This window comes from Fundulus heteroclitus, chromosome 10 (genome assembly GCF_011125445.2).
Source record: "Fundulus heteroclitus isolate FHET01 chromosome 10, MU-UCD_Fhet_4.1, whole genome shotgun sequence".
NCBI classification, from domain to species: domain Eukaryota; kingdom Metazoa; phylum Chordata; class Actinopteri; order Cyprinodontiformes; family Fundulidae; genus Fundulus; species Fundulus heteroclitus.
The window spans coordinates 8,465,505-8,486,992 of record NC_046370.1 but is presented as its reverse complement, the minus strand read 5'-3'; the positions used below and the strand labels follow the sequence as shown (position 1 = coordinate 8,486,992).

Here is a 21,488-nt window from a genome sequence, read left to right as displayed (position 1 = left end):
GAGCTATATATATACAGGGCGATCCTGGAAGAGAACCAGTTTCTCCACTTTGAATCGTGTTGTTACTGTAAAGTGCTATATGAATAAACTTTTCTTAGAGCAGTGGTCTGAAATTAAAATACTTGAGGGTCGGTGTCCTGCAATTTTTAGACTGTACCTGGCCCTACACACCTGAATTAAACGGTTGCCTTAGTAGCATGCGGTCAAACTCTGCAGAGCTCTGCTAATGAGCTAATATCAGAGTCTGGTGCGTTGAAGTAGAGACACATCTAAAAGTTGCAGGACAGCAACCCTTGAGGGGTGGAGTTTGAGACCATAGTGCTAGATACTGCAAAAGACTGGAACAAAGACTGGAACAAAGGTTCACCTTCCAACAGGACGACTATAAACATACATTCAGAGCCACAATGGGACGGTTCAGATCTAAGCCCATTCATGCATTGGGATGCACTGCAGTGTTATGAGGACTGAATACAAATTCATGCCACAATTTTCAGATTTTTTTTTAATTTGTGGTGCTTTTTAAAGCTTGCATAATTTTCCTTCTGCGTCACAATTTTTTTTGCTACTTTGCATCGTATAATATCCCAATAAAATAGAATCAACTTTGTGGTTGTAATGTGATAAAGATATATAAAAAAAATGTCCAAGGGTTGTAAATACATCTGCAAGGGTTCTGTTTAGAACAAGAATGAAGACAGTAAAAATTTGTTGTCATTTTCAACCTTAAGGCAATTTGTTATTATGACACCTCCTCACCGTTTGGTACACTGGCTTTGTGCGTTTAGATGTGCATCCCTTAAGCGATAGATGCCAAAACACAACATGTTGTACGTTTTCAAGGCTTTACAGAACAGGTCCCCATAACAGCCGCCGTCCTGCAATGAGAACACAGAGAAACCAAACGTTTAAGAGGATAGGAAACAAATGCCATGGTTTTGGCAGAAAACTTCAAGTCATAAATTATATTAAAATATTTTTTTTTGCTAATTAGATATTTAGCTTCAATATTTCCACCTTATTTTTTAAAAACACTTTTCCAATGTAAACGTTAACACATCACTGGATAAATAGAAGAAAAGTCTAGTATAGTTTCTGAATTTATGGAAATAGTTGAAATGGGGGGAGAAAAAAACAATAAGATGATCTGATTGGTCTCTCTATGTTCTAGATCTAGAAAGAACAGATTGTTTTAGAGACAAAAGGCAGGTTGTTCTGTTCCTTATTAAGGAAAGAGCTTCACATGTAGACGAATAGTTGTGTATGATAAGTGGAATAAATTCTGTTACTTCATAAATCTGCTGTAGAATAAGCCTCTCCGTTTTTTTTTTTTTGTTTTTGTTTTTTTCAAATTGTGGGCTCCTGACTGCAGGAGAGCAGATTATTTCACCAAGATTGTGTCAAAATAAAGGCACAAACTGACTGTGATCAAGCATGCAGCAAGAAAGATTCAGGACCCTCCAACTGAGGTCAATATAACATATAGTATAGTAAGTATAGTAAGGCTTTTTCTGCAAAGATGACCAGGGAAAAATAACTTCTAAACAGGTGAGATAGTGCTATATCTACTCATTTTGATCACCCTGTTCAGCTTTTTAAAAGCTTAAGTCATGCAATGATTTAATTGGAATATCCATTTCTTTGTTCCTTTACATAAATATACTGCTAATCTTGTAAAAAACTGGGCCAGTGGATTGGCTGGTGGCAAGGGGGTAGCACACACAGCCAACGTACAGAGGCTTTAGTCCTCGACGTGGCTGACCCAGGTTCAACTCCGGTCTGCGGTTCTTTACCACATTTCTTCCCCTTCTCTCAGCCCACCTTTCCTGTCAGCCTACTTTTGATAAAAGGGCCGCTAGTGGCATAAAAAAAATGGATCTGTGATATCTGGCATTCAGGCCATGTCACTGAAGCTGTGCTGTACAAATAGTGTGTATGTATGTCTTTGCACACACGTAATCTTTTAAATAGACCTCATTGGTACGGGGAGAAAAAGTTTCTACTTAAAACCGTGATTTTTTTTTTTTTTTTTTTTTTTTTTGCAGTTTCAAATTTATTGGTTGGTGTATTAAAGCACTTGAATAATGACACTGATAGTTTGCTGCCATCATCACAGTTTGTGATGAAGTGCTTCAGGAGTGGGTTATCAGCAAATGGGGAAGGGTCTTATGGGAAGGCCTGCCTGACCCCTTAGCCCCGGGGCCTACCAGCAGGTTAAGTAGGCCCTGCCCATGAACACCATTAAATCCAGAGCAATGCTAACCATCTGCCTGCAGAGTTGTATAATAGAAACAGTTAGTGTACAATTTAGAGGTTTATACTCCAGACAGAGATTTCTTAACAGAGCAAATTAGAATGTAGCCATGTTCAGTATGAAGGATCATTGCAAAGATAAGGACTCAATGCAATTGGCAGTCCACTGTCACCACATGCTCATACAGGAGGAGTGAATGCTGCAAGTCAATGAGTCAATGCAATTTGCAGGGTTTCCATAGGCAGCAGAAATTTTTATATAAACTGAACTTTGACAACTAGAATCAAATTGGACTTGACTTTGTTGCTCTCAGTTTGATTGAATTGACTTTACTTACAAAGTGCCTTAAAAGACCATATTTGCTGTGAAATTGTGCTATGTAATTAAATTGAATTTAACTGAATATTGAACTGAATATCATGTCGGCACACCGACATGATATACATTTTGTAACTGATTTCTGTGCCGTACCAGAGTTTTGATGAGATGACCAGTATTGGATAAAGCAAATTCATTTCAATCTCTTGAAAAAATTACAGTGCAGACAGTCTGATCTAAAGTCAAGCCAATCTGATTTGCTCAACAGGACTTAAGTGGACATTTCATATTTGCATATTTGCACACTTTGCATCCTTGCATCTCCATCTAGCATTATAAATGCTACTGAACTCTTAGTCCTTAAAAGCATCCTTGCACAAATGCCCTTGCACAACCCAATTCTGCACATTCAATGGTTTGTATACTGTGACCTTCTCCTGCATTGTTTACATTTCAGTTGTTTTTATAGTGTATTTTAAATCTATGTTTACTTTTAAATCTCTGCTGCACCTAACACTGTAATCTAAGTTTTACTGCAATTTACAAAGCTGTATGCAACGAAATTTCGTTCTATACGCACTCTGTGCATACAAAATGACAAAAAGTTATCTAAGTCTAAGTCTATAAAGAGGCAATTTTAGGTCAATTGAAAACTGTATGTAAAGACAGCGGTGAACCACAGTACTGGTTCACCAGACACAAAATCGACCTTCCTCCATGTAAGACTCAGTTCTCATGACCTAAACGTTATAGAACCTGTGGGTGAGGAAAAAAGAAAATGGCATAGGAGAGGACTCTGTGGGTAAAATCGCCAAATATTCCTCTCTCTGTATCACAACCTTGTTAAATTATAAGTGTCCTGTTGGCAAAAGTGGAGCTATCCATATTATTGACAGCAGCAATGCAATAGCTCTGGCATCAGCCATCTAGTAAAAAAAATCTATTAACATGGGATTTTCCACACTGAATAAATCAAATAAAATAAATGTTGAATTCATCTGAACTTTCACAGGAATCTTATATGACGACCTCTCAAACACCCAATCTTTACCTGCGTTGCCCTTAAGTGCGGACGCCGCAGCACCACATCTGACCCCATAAGCATTCCACTGAAGGCTGAATGCATAACATGAGCAGACAAAGATGGCCTCAACCCGGAGGTGACAGGACCGTTCACTTACCCCGAGGTCAGCGAAGGGCCCGTCGTACAAGGCCAGCTGTGCCACGCGACACCTGTCCCTGTTTGCCAGGGTCTGCGGTGTGCTGTAGCCGCCGCGTAATGCATTCTCCTCGGCCAGCAGGCCCTCCAGCTCCGGCGTGGCGCCACCTGTTACCAATGTCCGGATCAGGGTGAGGATATTGTCATTGAAGTATGTCTGCAAGAATAAAGATAGATGATGAGGTAAATCCTTAAGGAAATGCAACAAAAGTCACAATTGAACCTTATCAAGATGCTAAGCAGCTTTGTTGGTATGTAACCCTGCGCAACACAGTGGAAAGTCTATTGCATCACAACTTTCATCTGTCCAGTCTTTGGGAAAATCTAAGAGAATTGCTCGGGGATGGGGGGGGGGGGGGGGGACATTTCTTTATGCCGGGTACTGCAGTTGCTACTCTACCAGTACCTTCCAGTTATTGGTTTGTTGATTTTAACAAGGGGAAATGTCTGCCCTTTTCTCCGCAGTGCAGTCCCTCGTCTCCCCACGCTTCTGCTCCAAAGTGACATCTCCCTCGGCTGCTGACAGCACTATTGACTAAGATGATGGATGAGGGCTGTCCATTAGGTTGCATTACCTTTGTCTACACTGGAGCACACTTGAAGGCAGCTTTGTTCTAACCTCACTCAAACTGAAAGGCAGACAAATGAAGCCATCAAACTCACTAGAACTTCCAGCCTTGTCATTTATCGTTTTAACTGGGCTGGGGGATTTTAAGGTGAGATGGAGGTACGCTGCTATCTTTCTTTATACAAAAAAGCATAGTATCTCTTTTTAAAACGTGTATTGAAGCCCAGGGGTTCTTAGATTTGATGTTGAAATGTCCAAACTGGATTTCTACACAAAGTCAAAGGCCAGGAACAACTAGTAATCAGCAATCCCTTCTAAAGCTAAAAAAAAAAAACATTTTGTCCTTACAATTGTTTCTTTGTGACTATGAACCACTTATATTTTAAGAGTTTTACTATGTTTTAACTAAAAACTAATTGTTTATTCCTAAAAGAATAAAGTGCATTTCTTTACTCTCATATAGAACATAAGAAACAAATTAAAGTTCAAGATGTGAGAATGTACAGGAAATGTGCTGGGTGGGTGTGATTATGCCTAATCTCTGTAATAGTTTAACTTGACAGTTATAAATTGAAATATTGTTGAAAAGTTGATTTATTTCAGTAACTCAATTCACTAAGTGGAACAAATTATTTAGATTAATTAGATACAGATGGATGTTTTCAAGGCTTTCCCTCTGTTAATTATGATGATTTCTGCAAATTAAAACACGTCATTTAATTTCTTAGAACACTATAATATTAAATCAGATCAATAAAAATGTTTTTAATACAAAAAAGGAGGCTTAATGAAAGGCATGTTTAATACCCACTTGAAGGTTATTTTTTAAAGGTACTTATAATCTGACAAACAAGCCTTTTAACAAACACACATTTTAAATTATTGCAAATGACTGTATACGAATATTAGAGTCGCTTTGTTTGGATAATCACCACAAATATTTCTGTAATTCCTTCCCTGGTGTTGCTCCCTCACTCTAGTAAGAGTAAAAGATCTTAAAAGACACCCTGGTCCCCAGCAAATCTTTTTTTTTTTTTTTTTAAATGTGCAAAAAGACACCATAACCTGAAAACAATTAAGGTAAATTATACAGATGCCCTGAGATAGAATACACAGGGTATTGGAGTGAAAACTCTTTGCTTTCAATGACCTACCTGAACCTAGGACTTTATTGAATTAACATAAAATGCCTAAGAAAGCATTCAAATATTTAGATACATAAAATTATAATTAAAATGTAATTAATTTAATGGTTTTGTCAAGCTCTTTAATATCTACCTTTCAGTTGTCTATGAATGATTTATAGTAAAAAGTAGCACATTTTAATAAAGTGAAGAAATAATCCTTTTTTAATAACAAACAATAGTTCATCAGAATAACATGTTATGTAATACTATTGTGAATATACGCTACCTAACTCAGTAATCATATTCAGCATGCTTGTTTTAGTGAACATGAGGACAATCTGAATCAGTACCTTTGGCTGCAAAAAAAAACTGTCATTAAATTCTGAAATGTGGACTTGAGTCTAGACATTAGACTCAAATCTCACTTAACTGAACAAAAAAAAAAAGAAGAAAGATTTGAAACTTGACTTAACCCCAAGGTCTGGGATTCCAGTCTCATAAACAATCTTCATCTCATGCAATCAAGGATGAAAATAAGTCAAAGATAGTAGAGTGATTGAGTGGTTAATGTGTTCCTTTCTCATTTACCGCAGTTTTTACAAATGACTGAGTTTTGTGGTTTTCATTTGCAACATTTGGCTTCTTTGTGTTGTTTCTCAACAGTATTTGCCAATAAAATAAATTGATGGCAGCTTCCAGGTTCATTTTTTCAGAAAACATTCTCTGTAAGCCACAAACTGCAGCTCTGTTAGAGCTGCACATATTTTTCTGATAATGTGTGCTTTTGAAATATTGTCCTGTTGCGTTTGCGAACTGCGGGACATTACAAAGCAATGTGTTTGTGCTCGCTGTAGCATAACAACACCAAGCACATAATTGAATCTTGAACTGAACTCTGTATTTAAAAAAATCTGGTTGTTTCAAAACAAATGAAACTTAACTTACCTCCAACTACATCCATAAATTTGACATCTTCTGGTCTTTAGCTATTTCAAATATTCTTTGTTCTTACATAAGTGCACATTTATGGTATTATGGTATTTATGGTAATAGTTGCTTTTATTACATGTTTTTTTCTGAAAAAAAACTTTAAAATGTCAAATGCTAAATTATGAACTACATGAATGTAGGCTAAGTAGACATTATGCATCAGGTCTGAGAATGTTAGGCTCGGTCATTGAAAACCTAAAACTTGACCCAGGACTTGCTTCTCAAAGACTTAAGACCTGCTCCAAGCGCTCCAATGACATTACTGTTCCAGGCTCTTTCTAGTTCTTCCCTGAGCCCTTCATATTTCTCCAGTTTCTCATGCTCTTTCTTTCCTGTTGTTTTTATCACTTGGGATGGCCACATCGACCACAATGGCTATCCTCTGCTGCTTATCAAAGATCACAGTGTCCGGTTGGTTGCCCATTACCATTTTGTCTGTCTGTATCTGGAAGTCCCTCAGGATCTTACCTCTGTCATTCCCCACCACCTTGGCAGGTGATTCCCATTTTGTTCTGGGGGTCTCTAGTTGGTATTCTGAACAGATGTTTCTGTACACTATATCAGCCACTTGGTTATGGCGTTCTATGTATTCCTTCCCTGATTGTATCTCTTTGCAGAGCCTGCACCAGGGATCTTGCCTGGTATGGTAGATCTGGGCCTCTATTGCTCTGGTGCTCAAGGCCTGCTCCTTTGCTGCCATGATCAGTGCTTTTGTGCTGTTCTTTAGTCCAGTCCTCTCTAGCCTGTCGGTGGTAAATCCCATGCAGGCGTTTTCCCTCCCACAATGGTTCCTTCGGTTCTTTCTCTTCCAGCTTTCATTTTCTTAGACATTCACTTAGCGCTTAATCCCATGGGGCCATCTTTCTGATATATTCTCCTCTGCCTCCTTCTTTGCTCTTAGTGTATAGCCTGTGGATAGTGGATTTCGGGTGGAATCCACCAAGCATGGTGAGTAGCTTTTGTGTTTCAGTGGTCTGGATTTCCTCCTTTGGTCAACTTATCACCTCCACAGGGTATCTGATTACTGATAAGGCATAGCGGTTGATTGCCCAGACCTTGTTCTTACCATTGACCTGACTTCTCTGAACTTGCCTTACTCGTTGCAGGTATTTTGCTGATTTCCTTGTGGCCTCTCATAGTTGTCATTTGCTTGTGGTATTCTAAAGTACCTATAGCTCTCTTCAACATCTGCTATTCTCCCTTCTGGGAGTGCAATTCCCTGTGTATAGATTACCTTCCCTTTCTTTGTTACCATCCGGCCACATTTCTCTAGACCAAATGACATTCTGATGTCCCTGCTGTAGATCCTGGTGGTGTGGTCTTATAAACCAAGCAACTTTTTCTAACAAAACATGGTAATTATTACTGGGTAGTGTTATAGTAACTTGTTGTACTTGTACCACTTGGCAGTCTGAAACAGATGCCACACAGACAGACAAAAGGAATGCTTAAATGACAACTACAGTGTCTTCTACTGTAGACATTTAGATTGTTGGAAAATCCCACATTTTTTTGTAGCAAATAACCAACTTTTGCAATACTCCAGTTTTACAGATGGTTCAATTTTATAGGCACTTCCAGTTCTGTGTTTGCTTTGTCCACACGCAATGTAGACAAATTCCTTACAGGTTTCGGTTTGGTGCAAATCTGCATCATCCAGCTGCTGGTCTACCCTGAAAACAGTCTCTTTTGTCTTGTCTTTCGAACTTACCGCACTCATTAAGGAGTCAAGCACACTGACTGCAAATGCTGTCCCACAGGCAAAAGGCTGAGTGAGGTATAATTCTGTGTCTGGATCGTCGTCATCGTCTTGGTCCAGAAACTGAACATTCGAGTCATTAACTGTCGGGAAGGGAAAAACATACATTTCATAAATCATTCAAATTCTGTTTGCTGGCTTGATTCTAAGGCTAAAAAGCTAAAAACAGATCTCATGGAAAGGTTTTTCACTTGAAAAGGCATGGGTTAAGCAAGTCCTTGATTTGCATGAAAAGTGAGGACACACAGCTTAGTGATTGTGCAAAACAGGCAGTAGCTGCAGATATGGACTGTATTAGGAACATTCTTATATTTCAATTTGATTTTTTTTCCAACTTTCTATCTCCATTTAACTGAAAGGACTCTGTGTTTGATATTTGTACTCAGCCATATTGCTTACTTGCCTCTGCTGCACTCCATATCCAGGCGATTCACGCACACTCACGACACCATGCATATTGTCAAAGTTCTGGGCCTAAATTCAAAGCCCTCCTTAAGGTCAGTATCAGTAAAACCAATATGCCATTGTTTGTCTTGTAAATCCAAGACAGAACGCCCAATTACTTCTACTCGCATGTCAGGTCAAATGAAAGTAACTGGTTGCCCCAGAACCTTCTTTAAAGCTGTCCTTGAGCATACAAAAAAAAAAAACATGCAGTGGCTGGATGAAAGTAATGATGTAAAATTTAGTTGGAGAGCTGCTCCATCTGTGAGGACAGAAATAAATGCCAGTCATATGGACAGAGCTGGGATAAAAGAAGGGCACGGGCCAGAGAATGTGATCCGACAGAAGATGCTACAAAAACAGCCACAAGGACTTCTGAAGGGATCAAAGGCCCTGTAATTCTTGGGAAAAAAAGGGAGACATTTCGCTTTGAGATGGGGGGGGGAGCAAAACAAGACAGGCAATTTCAACCAGAACCAAAAATGTGCTCAAAGTGATGCCATGGAAATGGACTCAGCTTCTTGTGCAGCACAGAGAAATCAAAAGAAAAAGCTGATATGGAGGCAGCAGCAGTTACAACACTGCGGTACAGGACGCAGGCGCTTCTTACCCAGCTCAGTTATCATTTGTATGCTGGTCCCACTGCTTTTATCCTGACTGAATGAAATCACAGGCACTTTTTTGCCTTGCTTTGCTAAAGGTGCTAAACAAGTGTTGAGGGGAAAAACAATTACTGGTACAAGTCAACAAGGGGAGAAACACATACACAAAAGATCCACTTTTTTAGCCTTGTTAACCACACATTAGCAACCTCTAAGAGCAAAAACCGGGATTATTCAGAACAAGACTACTTTACAGAAGCATGCAGTTATGGGGCTATTATAGTAATCATTAAATATTCAGCAGCAGTCATACCAAGCTCTGTTATGATGGGAATATTTGCTCCAGTAGTAACAGAGGTCTGCCGCACTAATCCGTGGACCGGGCTGTTCTCAGGAGAGGATCTGTCCATCCCTGGTGGCGTGAAGCCTTAATGGACACACATACAAGAGGACACATTTCTGTAATATTCAGTACTTTGTCAGAGTATACAATGAAACAGCATCAGTAGAAATACTCCAATGACATTATTGCCTTGGGGGAGACACTGTGCCTTCAACAAAGTGTTCATACCAATTAAACATTTTCACATTTTGTTGTGTGACAACTACACAGTTCAATGTATTTTATTGGTACTTTTGGTGTAGATCAGCACGAAGTAGAACAGGCATGTGATGAGGAAAGATAATTATGCATTTATTTCCTAGAAAGTGTGGTGTGGATTTGTAAAAGACCATTTTATACTCTCATGTCTCTAATGAAATTCCAATGCTACCAATTGCCTTCAAATGTCGTCTCATTACCACTAAAAAAAGAGTTCAAATATGTCACATGCATTTAGCTCTCCTTAGTAAATACTTTGTAGAGCCACATTGTGCTGCAGTTATAGCTGCAAGTCTGTTGGGGGCGTGTCTCTACAATCTATGCATATCTACAGACTGAATTTTCTACACATTGTTCTTTGCAAATCAGGTCACATTTTGTCAGGTTGGAAGGAGAGCTTCTGTGAACAGCATATTTCACGTCTTGCCACAGATTCTCAATTGGTCTTTGAATGTGCAATTCTAAGACATACATATGCTTTGATCTAAAGATTTCCATTGCAGCTTTGGCTGCATGTTTAAGGAAATCATCCTGCTGGAAGGCAGAGCTACTGAATGGATACATACAGTAGCTCAAAAACTGCAAAGTTCTTTTAAACAACACTGAAAATCCTCCTGCTCAAAGTTGTTTTGACCCATAATAACAGGAACATTGACCAGCATATTTGATGTGTATTGATGTTTTCACCTGATACAATTTAATGTTTGTTACTGCTCTCACATCCAGTGACTGTTTTGAGGTGTTAATGTTTTTATGTTTTCGTGACGTAAATCACTTTTGCTGCTGAAATGTGCTATACAAACAAACTCGACTTATCTTATGCCTTTGACCAGATTCATTAACATCTATCTATGCAAAAGCTGATTGGCCTCCTTTAAGTGTTCGGAGAAACAATCATTTGATGATCCTGATCTATAAATCTCTACTTGGACTAACACCAACTTACTTAAGCTCTCTTTTGCATAGATCTAGTAGTTCACATGCTTTACGCTCAAATGACTTTATCCTTCTACATGTTCCTCGTGTTCGAACTGATAAAGGAAAGAAAGCATTCAGTGTGTTGGCTCCTATAGCGTGGAATCAGCTCCAGTCTGAGCTCAAGATGTCAGAAACTATTTCATTGGACTTATTTCGAGCGGTTCTTAAAGATAGACAACAAGCTTGTATGAAACAGTGTCACTGCTTTTAAATTGTTTTTATTGTTTTATATTTGTGCATATGTATTAATTGGTTTTATTTTTGTAACCAGGTTGTAGTGTTTTTGCAGATTTCTGCCCAGGTCCCCCTTGAAAATGAGATCCAGATCTCAACAGGGTTTACCTGGTTAAATAAAGGAAATAAAAAAAAAAAAAAATCACAGTGGCAATGGGTGTGTTCAAGATGATGTACACTTTCCTCCACACATATGACATGCAGGCCAAAAAGTTCAGCTTTGGTGTCATCTGACCAGAGCATCCTCTTCCATACTTTAAGTTTGCTGTGTTTTCTACACAGATTGCGTTAAATGGGACTTATTATGGCTTTCTTCTAGCAATGGGGTACACCTTACCAATTCTTCCATAAATCTGTCAACAGATTCTTCCACCTGAGCTGTGGATCCCTACAGCACCTACAGAGTCAGTTTGGTGGACAACCATGGCTTGTAAGGTTTGCAGTTGTGCTGTATTGTTTGTAATTGTCAGATGATGAACTGAGCAGTGCTCGTGACATTTGTAAAATTGGTGACTTTGTTTTATAAACAGGTTTATCTCTGACCTATCCGATGTGTTCCTTGGTCTTTGTGATACTGTTTGTTCACTAATATCCTTGATAATTTTACTAGTTATATGCAGGCGGAGTCTTTGCTAATACACAAAGGCAGTTATTAGAGTAAAGGGAGCTTAATAGAAACACATTCTGGACTGTTAACCTTTATTGTTAGAAACTAATCAAATAAAACCATGTATCATTTTCATTATACTTTACAGCTATCTGCCACTTTGTATCAGTCTATGCCATACTATCCCAATAAATTAATTGAAGCTTGTGGCGGTATTCTGACAAAACGTGAAAAAGTTCAGCGTATGATGACCTAAGTACCGTGTTGCTGTGTTCATGCAAAGGACCAATATTACTCTATATATAATATATGTGACACACGGCTCGTTTTGTCCCTCTTAGACTGCGTGCGCACGGAGCCGGAAACCTTTTACACGCATGCAGCAAAATAAATTGTACATAGCGGAGCAATGAAAGAGAAAATAAATGATGCAAGATTGAGTTCAGATTGACTTGACATTTCCTGGTTTCCTCAGACTGACAAGTAAGCACATTAAATCAGTGATGCTGTATGTATAATACATGGGCCATGTTTTGACATCCATCACTTACTGCTGACTAAGGCAAATGTGAAGTCATACATGCATTAGACGAATAATGAAATAGTCAAATTGTTTCCTTCTCTTCTGGTCTAAAGGTTTCCAAAAGCATCTCTCTTAATGCCAAACAATTATGGAGGACCACCTGATACTAACTAAAATTAACATGCAATATTAACTAGTTAAACACATCCTGTGCACAAAGCAGCCCCAAAATATAAAACTGCAAATGTCAAGCACAGCTTTTCGTGGCAGTGATGTGCATGTCGCCACCGCTGAGGTTCGTGAGGTAACCGGTTGTTACAGTAACCTGAGGAACAGTCAGTAGGGTTTACTGTCAAACGCAGCGACAACAGGTCAGCCATGCAGCGCGTGGTGAGCAAATATTTTCTGTGCCAGGGTCCCTGTCCCTCCCAGGCGAGGTACTGAACTATGATAGGGCGCTCCTTACCTTGAGAATTGGCCTGCAAGACCCCGATGCTGTCATCAAACAGCATGGATTTGATGTTAAGTGACGCCAGGATGCACTCTTTGTCCTGCAGAGATGCATCATCAATATTGTTCTGATTGGCTGACAGGATGACGCACATGTCGCAGAGGTTGATGTTGACAGCCCTCAGATCGGCCCTGCTCAACGGTGTGCCCTTTAAGAAGGAGAGACGGAAATATTTGTTACTTAAACAACGTGATAGAGTTTTTTTATTCACTAAAAATGTGTTGAATCAAATACTGCTGCAAGGAGGGTATGTGACAAGCTAATTTATCATATAATACTTGATTATTGGGAGAATGTTAGGTATCTATTACGTCCGTTTTCTAACTTCAGTATCAAAATATCAACAAGAAAAATTCTTAGTATATGTAAAATGGAAATTTTAGATACCTAAAATATAATTTCTATTAAGATATTGTTGCATTTTAGAAAACAAAGTAATTCTTACCATTCCTGTTTCATTTTCAAAATATACATCAGATATCTCTAATTTACATATTTTTAATAGAGAAAAAACTAACACATTGTGAATATATAGTATTTTACAACCATGATTTTATAAAAAACAATAAAGTTGAAGTGGCGCACCAAAATGAAAAAAAAAATAAAGCAATAAAATAACACTTCAAAGCTGTTTTCACATTTAGGGTTGCATATGTACAGTTCATCTGAGAAACAAAACCATTTTTAATATGGGGGAAAAAATGAAAGATGCTACAATAAGCTGGTTGAACCCTTAAATTAATACTTCACTGGTGCATATATTGATTAAATATCAGCATTTCATCTTATTTGGTAGAACCCTGTCAGTATCCCACATATTAATGTGCCAATATTTAGCCACTCTACCTTGCAAAAGTTCTCAAAATCGTTCATATTGTGAGGACATATCTTGTGCACCGCGTTTATCAAGTTGCCTCGCTGATTTTTCTCTCCAATTTATTCTGGACTCTAACTAGACCTTTACGAAACATTTTGTTCTGGTAAAGTCATTGGTTACTTGATTTGAATATTTCAGCAATACCTGGATGTATTGTGCAGAAGCAAAGGGTGCAGGTTTACAGTCCTACTTCTTTGTAAAAACATACAAAAGATTCCTGCTGCTTCATTCCTGTAACTTAACCTGTGTTGGAATCACCCGCTTGGCAGCCTCCTTGAGCAGTTTAAGTCTTGTCTTTTCAATAATTTTGAAAAAACATCCAAGTTTTTTAATGTTTTGTTGTACAATATTTTCCTATCCAGGTTATTTTATATATATATACTGTAGTGCTGTGGAAGGATATGTGCTCTTTTTCTAACTGACACCTTTGAACAACATCCTGCTATCTTTTTAAAACTTCAATAGAAGTAAAAGATAACAAAATGAGAACATTTTATCCGCCCCAAATAATACGACGACGAAATATGGGAACATTTGCATAAAGGAAGACAGCTCTTCTGGATATCTCAAATATTATTTTGAACATGAAGTGTACAGTTTAACAGAAATGTGCAAACATAAACAGATATTGACCAACTGACCAGGAACAAGGCAGATTTTTGACAATACTTACGGGCAGAATGGAAAGTTTTGGGAAGTTGTGAAGAGTTTCCCACTCCCGCTTCAGATATTCAAGGGAACCGACAAAGACGATGTGCTTCAACTCATGGTAGTGGAAATTACTTGCTCTCAGAGGCATCACAAAGTTTCGGAGACCGATCAGTGCCGATTTCACGTCTCCAAAGATGCACACAACCACATGTCCACTCAGGACAGTCATGGCTGCTTCGCTGCGGGTCTGAGAGGGAAAAGAATATGATGAAAATATTGTCACAGGAACACGGCACATATAAGGTTCCTCGTAAATGTTAGTGCTTTGTTGTTGTTCACACAAACGGCTCACCCTATACCGATGAAAGTATTCAACGTACAGGGCTGTGCATAGCAAATGGCATGTCAAACGCCTCATTACAGAGTGTTTAAGTGCCCTGTCAACCTTTGATGGTGCTTTGTGACAGCGCACATATTTCACACGAGAGAAGAGTGTCAAGGACAAATGAAGTGTGTGCAAGTGAAATAGCAGGACCCACCAGGACGACCTTCTCGATGTCTTTGGACGGGGACCAGTGAAACATCCCTGTTGAGTCGTATTTCTTTATGTTCTCATCCATGGTCTCAATCTGCTCGCTGCCCGGAATGAGGAGTGGGTCGTGTCTAATTGAGGTTAGAGGGACAAAAAAAAAAAAAACAGAAAATGATTTCACTGAGTAGCTTTAGAGTCAAAAATCTTCAAGAGTACAATTACTTCAAATGAAGAAATGCATCAATTATACTCCAAAAGTCGTTTTTCTAGTTATTCCTCCTCTATGCTCATTGCTGTCAAAGGCTATCTGCAGAAATGTCAACCAAAACCGCCTTGTCATCAAGCATAGTGACATCAGCATCAGCAACCAGGCGGAAGGAGACGGCAGCATCACACCACGCTGACTGGCGTGAGCAAGGAGATGCAATTACGTCCCTTTACCGCACAGAGCTGGAGATGGGAGTGTGCTGTGTGGTAAAAGCTTTAACAGACCAGATTTTAAATATTTCAGCAATTTGCCCAACCGTATTTGCTTTCCAAAGTCACGGGTATTAATGTTTAAACAGACCATCAGGGCTATATAAACAAATTTCCCCGAGCACAGTGGTTTAGCTTCAATCTACTCGACACAGACCACTAAAGAGGTCTGTAAGCATGGGAACATGCGGTTGGACTACATTTGATTTGATCAGAGGGAAAAGACTGAATGACTTCCTTTTACAGTCTTTGATTTCATTGACATGCTGCTTAAAACAATCACATGACTCTTCACCTTTCATTGTTGAAACAGTTAAATAGTGTTGGCCACACTTACCGGCACCAGCAAACAGAGGGACCTGACATTTTCTCTTTGAACAGTCTTTCTAAATCCCTTACACTCTCTTCAGTGGGCCCACTCGTTTTTTAATACAACTTATTTCCAGAGAGAATAGCTAGAGACGATGGTTGATTTTGTGCCAGGGGAACCATTTATATGTTAATTGTGCTATACCAGTCATTATTCTGTTGAAAGGCATAATGATGACCCATTTTCAATTTTCCGGCAGAGACCACCATATTTTTATTTAAAACTTAAGAGTCTGTGATGCCATGTACTTTGACACAGGCCCGCAGTGTCACAGTTCCTCCACCACACCACACTCAACGCTGGACATAAGAAGCTTTTCCAAACATTCATCCTTTGTTTTGTATCAAACCCACGTGGATGACATGATCAAACTCTAAATAATCACATTTGTGGGGGTATGACAAAGAAGTACTTTTGTCTGGCATGTCCAAACAACCAGTATGCATGTAGACTGCATTTAATGGTTGTTGTGAAGATCCTGATCCCAAGACAACCCTCTTTGTTGCAATTCTTTAAGGGTGAAGCTTGGAGATGTTTTTAACCGCCTCACAATCCTTCCACCTGTGTGGAAGCAAAAGAAGTGTAGGTGGTCACCTAAAGTATACATTTTGTTTATTTCTTATCATAATATTTCAATATATTTAAATTAATGATTGGATTTTTCTATTTTTCTTTCTATGTGAGATTATGGTTCTGCATTAAAACAATTGTAGCTGCCTGATGTTACATTTTTTTATTTACTTTTATGTTTAGTTTTTTACATCTGTTACTGATGCTAGCTAGCTAGCCAGTACCACACTGTCGATGAAGTCCAAAATATTGACTGTAAAAATCACTATGATTTGATCTAAATGAATATTACTCTCACATATTGTATAATTTGACAGATTAATATAATATTAAAAAAATCTTCAACTGATAGACAGCCAGGATAACTACAGAGTCCATGCTCTGTCAAAATTCAGACAGCAGCCTTCTGTCTAAATACGAAACCTTTAAAACACTTAAAGCCATCTCTACAGAAAAGGAGCATGTCTTTAATCCACGTGAGTGCTCTAAGAGAATGCCATCTAAAATAACATGTTAAGTATGTATGAAAGTGTCAGCTGAAACTACCATCCCTCAGGCTGCGAGAGACTGAAGCCAGAAAAACTCGCCTTTGGGCTCATACACCCCGAGGCAAGAGCTAGATGTCCTTTCTAGAGCAGATGTAGTCAGGGAAGGAAATGTATTTTCTGTCACTATCTACCACTCAGTCAGTGGGCTTTTAAAACAATAAACTGCATGTACAATGAATTTATGAGACGAAAGACACACCATTTCTGACATATTGTATCACAGACCTAGCAAACTGTTTGCACGCAATACTTTAAAATACTTTTTTTTTAGTATGTGAAATACTTCATAGGTGTTGTGTGAACACAGTTGTAAAAGACTCATAACTTTATTTTTAAAGGGGTTATAAATAATATTAAGAAATGATTGTTGTCCCAAGATCTCGTACTTGCAATAAACAGATACTCCTTTGGGTGAAACTTCACAGTGTTTGTATCTTGTTTTCCTTTGTCACACAGTCAAGAGATTTTACTCAGTTCGTCGGTCACAAGTTATCACTGCATGATAGGTGCTGTTCTGAGATTTCATTTATATGCAACTGAAGAAAACATCACTGTTGTTATCTATTTATGTCTGACAGGGCAGTTTGGGGATGAAAAAGTTGAGTTCTGCAAATTCTTTAGAAGAATTTTATGGAAGCCGAAACATGAAACAGTGATAGCTAGTGCCAATTAATTCCTGTTAAAACCAAAGACAATTAGGGCAGAAAGTGCTCGCAGAAGCAGAACTTGTATTATACATATTTATCTTCCTCAATGTAAAGGGCCTTATTTTGTAACATGCATTTGTCCATATTCAAGTTTTTTTTTTTTTTTACATCAGACATTATGCCATATTTCAGCCTTTTCTATCAGCAAACGCTAAGAGGTTCTCATAGGCATTGTGCACAAAACAAATTGTTTTACATTTACAAAGCAAGCCAATGGGGATCTTTTTATTATTAAAATTACCTGTGGGCCTATTAAAAACAATTATTAACCATTAATATAGTATTATTATTATTATTTTTATTATTGTTATTGTTATTATTATTATTTAGGTGTTGTCATTATTGATTTTATGAATATGTTTTAATCTTTGCAATAAATATCTGAAATTTAGACAGAACTTTCCTGTCTTCCCTCCTTAATGTGTGATACTAACAGGTCAAAGTTAACCACAAGAGGGTATTAAAATATGCAATTATCACACATATTGTGAAATGATTTTCTGACGAGCATGCAGCTTGACTCAACCCCATTCTTGACAACCTCAGGAGCCCAGGTGAAGGAGTGCACCAGTAGGTCATTTCCAATAACGACTGCCTTTGATCTATAATGTGATGAGCCTACAAAGCTTGCTTTTCATTCCTTTTCCAATTGCTTTTAGTCAGCAACAGATATGCTCTCTGGGTTTATGTTTCACCTGGAAACTTGACCATTCGATGTCTGGTTTTGACACTTTTCATAATTATTAGAACAGTTGTCCGTTTTAGTTTGATACAGAGACATACAATTTGGGTTTTGTGAACAACAAACCAGAACACAAGCAATATATATAGTTAAATAAAGGTGTATCAAAAAGTGAGAAAAGAAAATGGCATAACCAGATGTTATAATTCATTGAATGCATTTTGTCTCCTCAGATTAATTTGATTCTAATATGAATGAAAGCACTTAAAGGTTTTACACCTTGGCTAAATATTTCATCAAAAGTCAAATGTTTGAGCACTCACTCAGTGGAGCCGCTGTCACTTCAGTTTGTCCTTGCAGAGATGACTGGTGAGGCTGAGCTCTGCCAGGATAGCTATCGCTCACTGTCAGCCATGACGGCCTGTCACTATCCTACACCGCCAATTGCCTCGGCAGTGCAGAGGCAGACATGACGTGTATGTCAAGGCGCTTCGATGTGACCAAACACGTTTTGACATGCCACAGTTAGATGTGTCTTATGACCCATCAAGGAGGCTGTGGAAGGGGTGTTAATTTCAGTGAGGTCGTCATTGGGACGCTCCAGACGGGACGCGTTAGTGTGCCGGAAGTGGGAGCGAAACTGTCTCATGGAAATAAGTGTGGGTTTGTGACGCCTCAGATGTTGTTGTTTTTTTCTTATCTGCGTAAGTCTTAAAGGTTCATACTCAACAACTGACCTGTGTTGAATTATCATTTAAAATGAAAATAAAACTGAATTCAACATCACTATAAATAAAAAGGTAAGGTGTCTTTTAGAGAATATTAATGAAATGTGAGCAAGATGTAGGAGGTGAATGTCCAAATTATAGTGCTTTGAACAAAAATCTATACCTCTTAAACCTTTCCACATTTTGGCACATTAAACCCACAAGCTTCTATGTATTTTATTGAGACCAACACTACCTGGCGTATCGTTGTGACAAAAGATAAATGGGTTTAAATGTTTCGACAAAATAAAAGTATTTCTCAGATGCTAAATGTATACAAAATGTGGTGTGCATATCTATTCAGCCCTTCAATCTGACATAGCATCCCCACAGTTACACAAGGTGGTGGTGGCAGCATCATGCTGTGAGGACACTCTTCTTCCCAAAGCAACGGGGAAACTAGGCAGAGATGATGGACGGATGGGTGGAGCTTAGTTTAGGTCAGTTTAGGATGAAACCTTGTTAAAGACTGAGTAGAGCTTAGATTTCAAACAAATCATCAAAGCATTTTCATGTTCTACAATGGCCTAGTCAAAGTTCAGACCTGACAATAATTGAGAATCTCCAGCAAGATTTGAGAATTCCAATCCAATCTTAAGGAGCTTGATCTATTCTGCTTAAAAAAAAAAAAAACGGGAAAAAAATTCTAGGTCTCCGGTAGAGACATAAAATAAGATGCACTAAAATTTGTGGTTGCAAGGAGGGGGGGGTGCAAACAATGTTCAAGATCTTTGCATGGAGCATGTATATCCTTTTTTTCTGTCTTACTAAAGCTTAAGCAATCATTGAGGGCTGGGAAAGTCTTTGAAAACCCTCCCATCATGTAAACTGACAAAGGGTTGCTCTTCAAAAACCCACAGTCAATCTGTTGATCATTACTTATTTACAAGGGCCATGAGGCCCCAGGTCCCATAAAAAAAACACATTTGATATAGTACACACCCAGATGTTTTTTTTTTCCAGCACTTGTTACAATGAAGTATCCCTTAGGCAACTGCAGCAAACCCTTCTCCAGTGTGCAGACAGCAGTGGGATAACACATCCTCCTGTATTGCTGTGGATTTGCTTCGTAAGTAGATGGATCGGTTTGGTGGGTTTATTTTTGGCTGATGGCTATAGTGCTGGAAAAGTCCACGTTTTTCTTTTTTTTTTCTTTTTGTAACCCAAGGGTCTGGAAACCCCCCTGCAGCGATTTAACCTGGACGCCTCTTTGAAGCAAATCAAATAGGGGGCAAAGAACCACCGTGAAAAACTGGAGGCCTCAGATCAAAGGAAGTGCTAACCAATGCATATAAATACCTTTATTTACAATAAAAGTCACTTTTCTAACCTTTGCTTATTAACAACCTGCACCTTATCTTGCTTGAATAATACGGACATGAGGACTTGGTTTAAAAATGTCAAACATATAGTAGCAGCCATATTAGCTGATGCTAACATAAAGTCATCTGTCACTTCTAATGAAATTTCATCTGTACCTCAGTTTCATCAGTCTGCAGGTCCTCCCTGCTGCATGGCTTCCTTGTAACATGGCACTTAATGACAATGAGCGCTACTATTATCATTCTGGTAATGGGCTCTTGTTGAATAACAGCATTATCTTAAGTCAAGATCAATAAGCGCTGATTTAATTTCACGAGACAAGATAAAAGCAAGGTAGCATTTGAATTCGCCTTTGGTTGTGATGATACATATCATCTGTGGCCCTACGTGCTGAAAAGACCTTGGAGGGATCCGACAATAGATGAATAGCCTTGGGCTATCCATCCTTTAGAGCCTCTCTCCCTGCTAGGTGCTGTCATTAGTGCCAGACCTGTTTAGGAGCTGGGGTCTCTGGGTGTCACATGAAACCGTGTGGCATTTGCAAGTCTGAATTTTTTTTTTTTTTTAAGCAATATAGGGGTTCGGTGGTGGGCGGGGATCACAGAACATGTTTTTTTAAGATGTTCTCCATCAGATACCGGTGTCATACCTTGTTATCTTGGGCGAGGAGTTTGGAGAATTTCTCATGCCTCCATTACGCTGCTTCTTTTTGGGTGACAGAGCTGTCTGTTGGTCCTCTTCAACTGAAACACAATGTAAAGGTATGAGGAGGAGGAGGAGGGATTATCAGAACTAAGGTAAATCTCACACCAATAACAGATAAAGAAACGACTCAGCACATACAGAAGTAAGTGAGTTTAAAGAGACGGTACGCAAACAGGCTGGAATGTCACAAGGTGGAAAGGACAGACAACAGTCAATGCAGACAGGAAATAATGGCAGGTAGTTTTTATGGATTTGTTTGGAGATGCAAACATGCAACAGTGCCATCATGAACCCTCATGCCGACTGCCGAACCAAAGAGCTGCTGTTATCGAGATAAAAAAATAATCAACTTAAATAATACAGTGGGCGTGGCAAGAGATCTTGTGCCATGAGATTTAGTGTTGTTAAAGCGCCACAATATTTCTCATCAAAGTGAGAAGTCTCTCAAAGTGTTATCTAGCTGTTGCAAAAGAAAGTTTATCCTATCAATATGGGCCACAGATATGAAGGAGGTTACCTTAACACTGATGTAGCTATGGTTGAT

General features: G+C 38.7%; 1 protein-coding gene across 21 annotated transcripts in view; it reads right to left on the bottom strand.

Moving 5' to 3' along the window:
• LOC105928199 (calcium-activated potassium channel subunit alpha-1) overlaps nt 1–21,488 on the bottom strand; it is a 164,195-nt gene that overhangs the window by 11,988 nt on the left and 130,719 nt on the right. For 11 of the 21 annotated variants that reach the window (XM_036141898.1, XM_036141897.1, XM_036141900.1 and 8 more), the window contains 9 exons: nt 20,889–20,982; nt 14,803–14,926; nt 14,286–14,510; nt 12,691–12,883; nt 9,595–9,708; nt 9,290–9,382; nt 8,188–8,318; nt 3,754–3,948; nt 760–878 (listed from right to left, as the gene is read on the bottom strand). In XM_036141898.1, coding sequence (XP_035997791.1) covers nt 760–878; nt 3,754–3,948; nt 8,188–8,318; nt 9,290–9,382; nt 9,595–9,708; nt 12,691–12,883; nt 14,286–14,510; nt 14,803–14,926; nt 20,889–20,982 — 1,288 coding nt within the window. The remainder of the gene's footprint in view (nt 1–759; nt 879–3,753; nt 3,949–8,187; nt 8,319–9,289; nt 9,383–9,594; nt 9,709–12,690; nt 12,884–14,285; nt 14,511–14,802; nt 14,927–20,888; nt 20,983–21,488) is intronic. The other 10 variants (XM_036141916.1, XM_036141917.1, XM_036141903.1 and 7 more) reach the window with 1 other exon arrangement.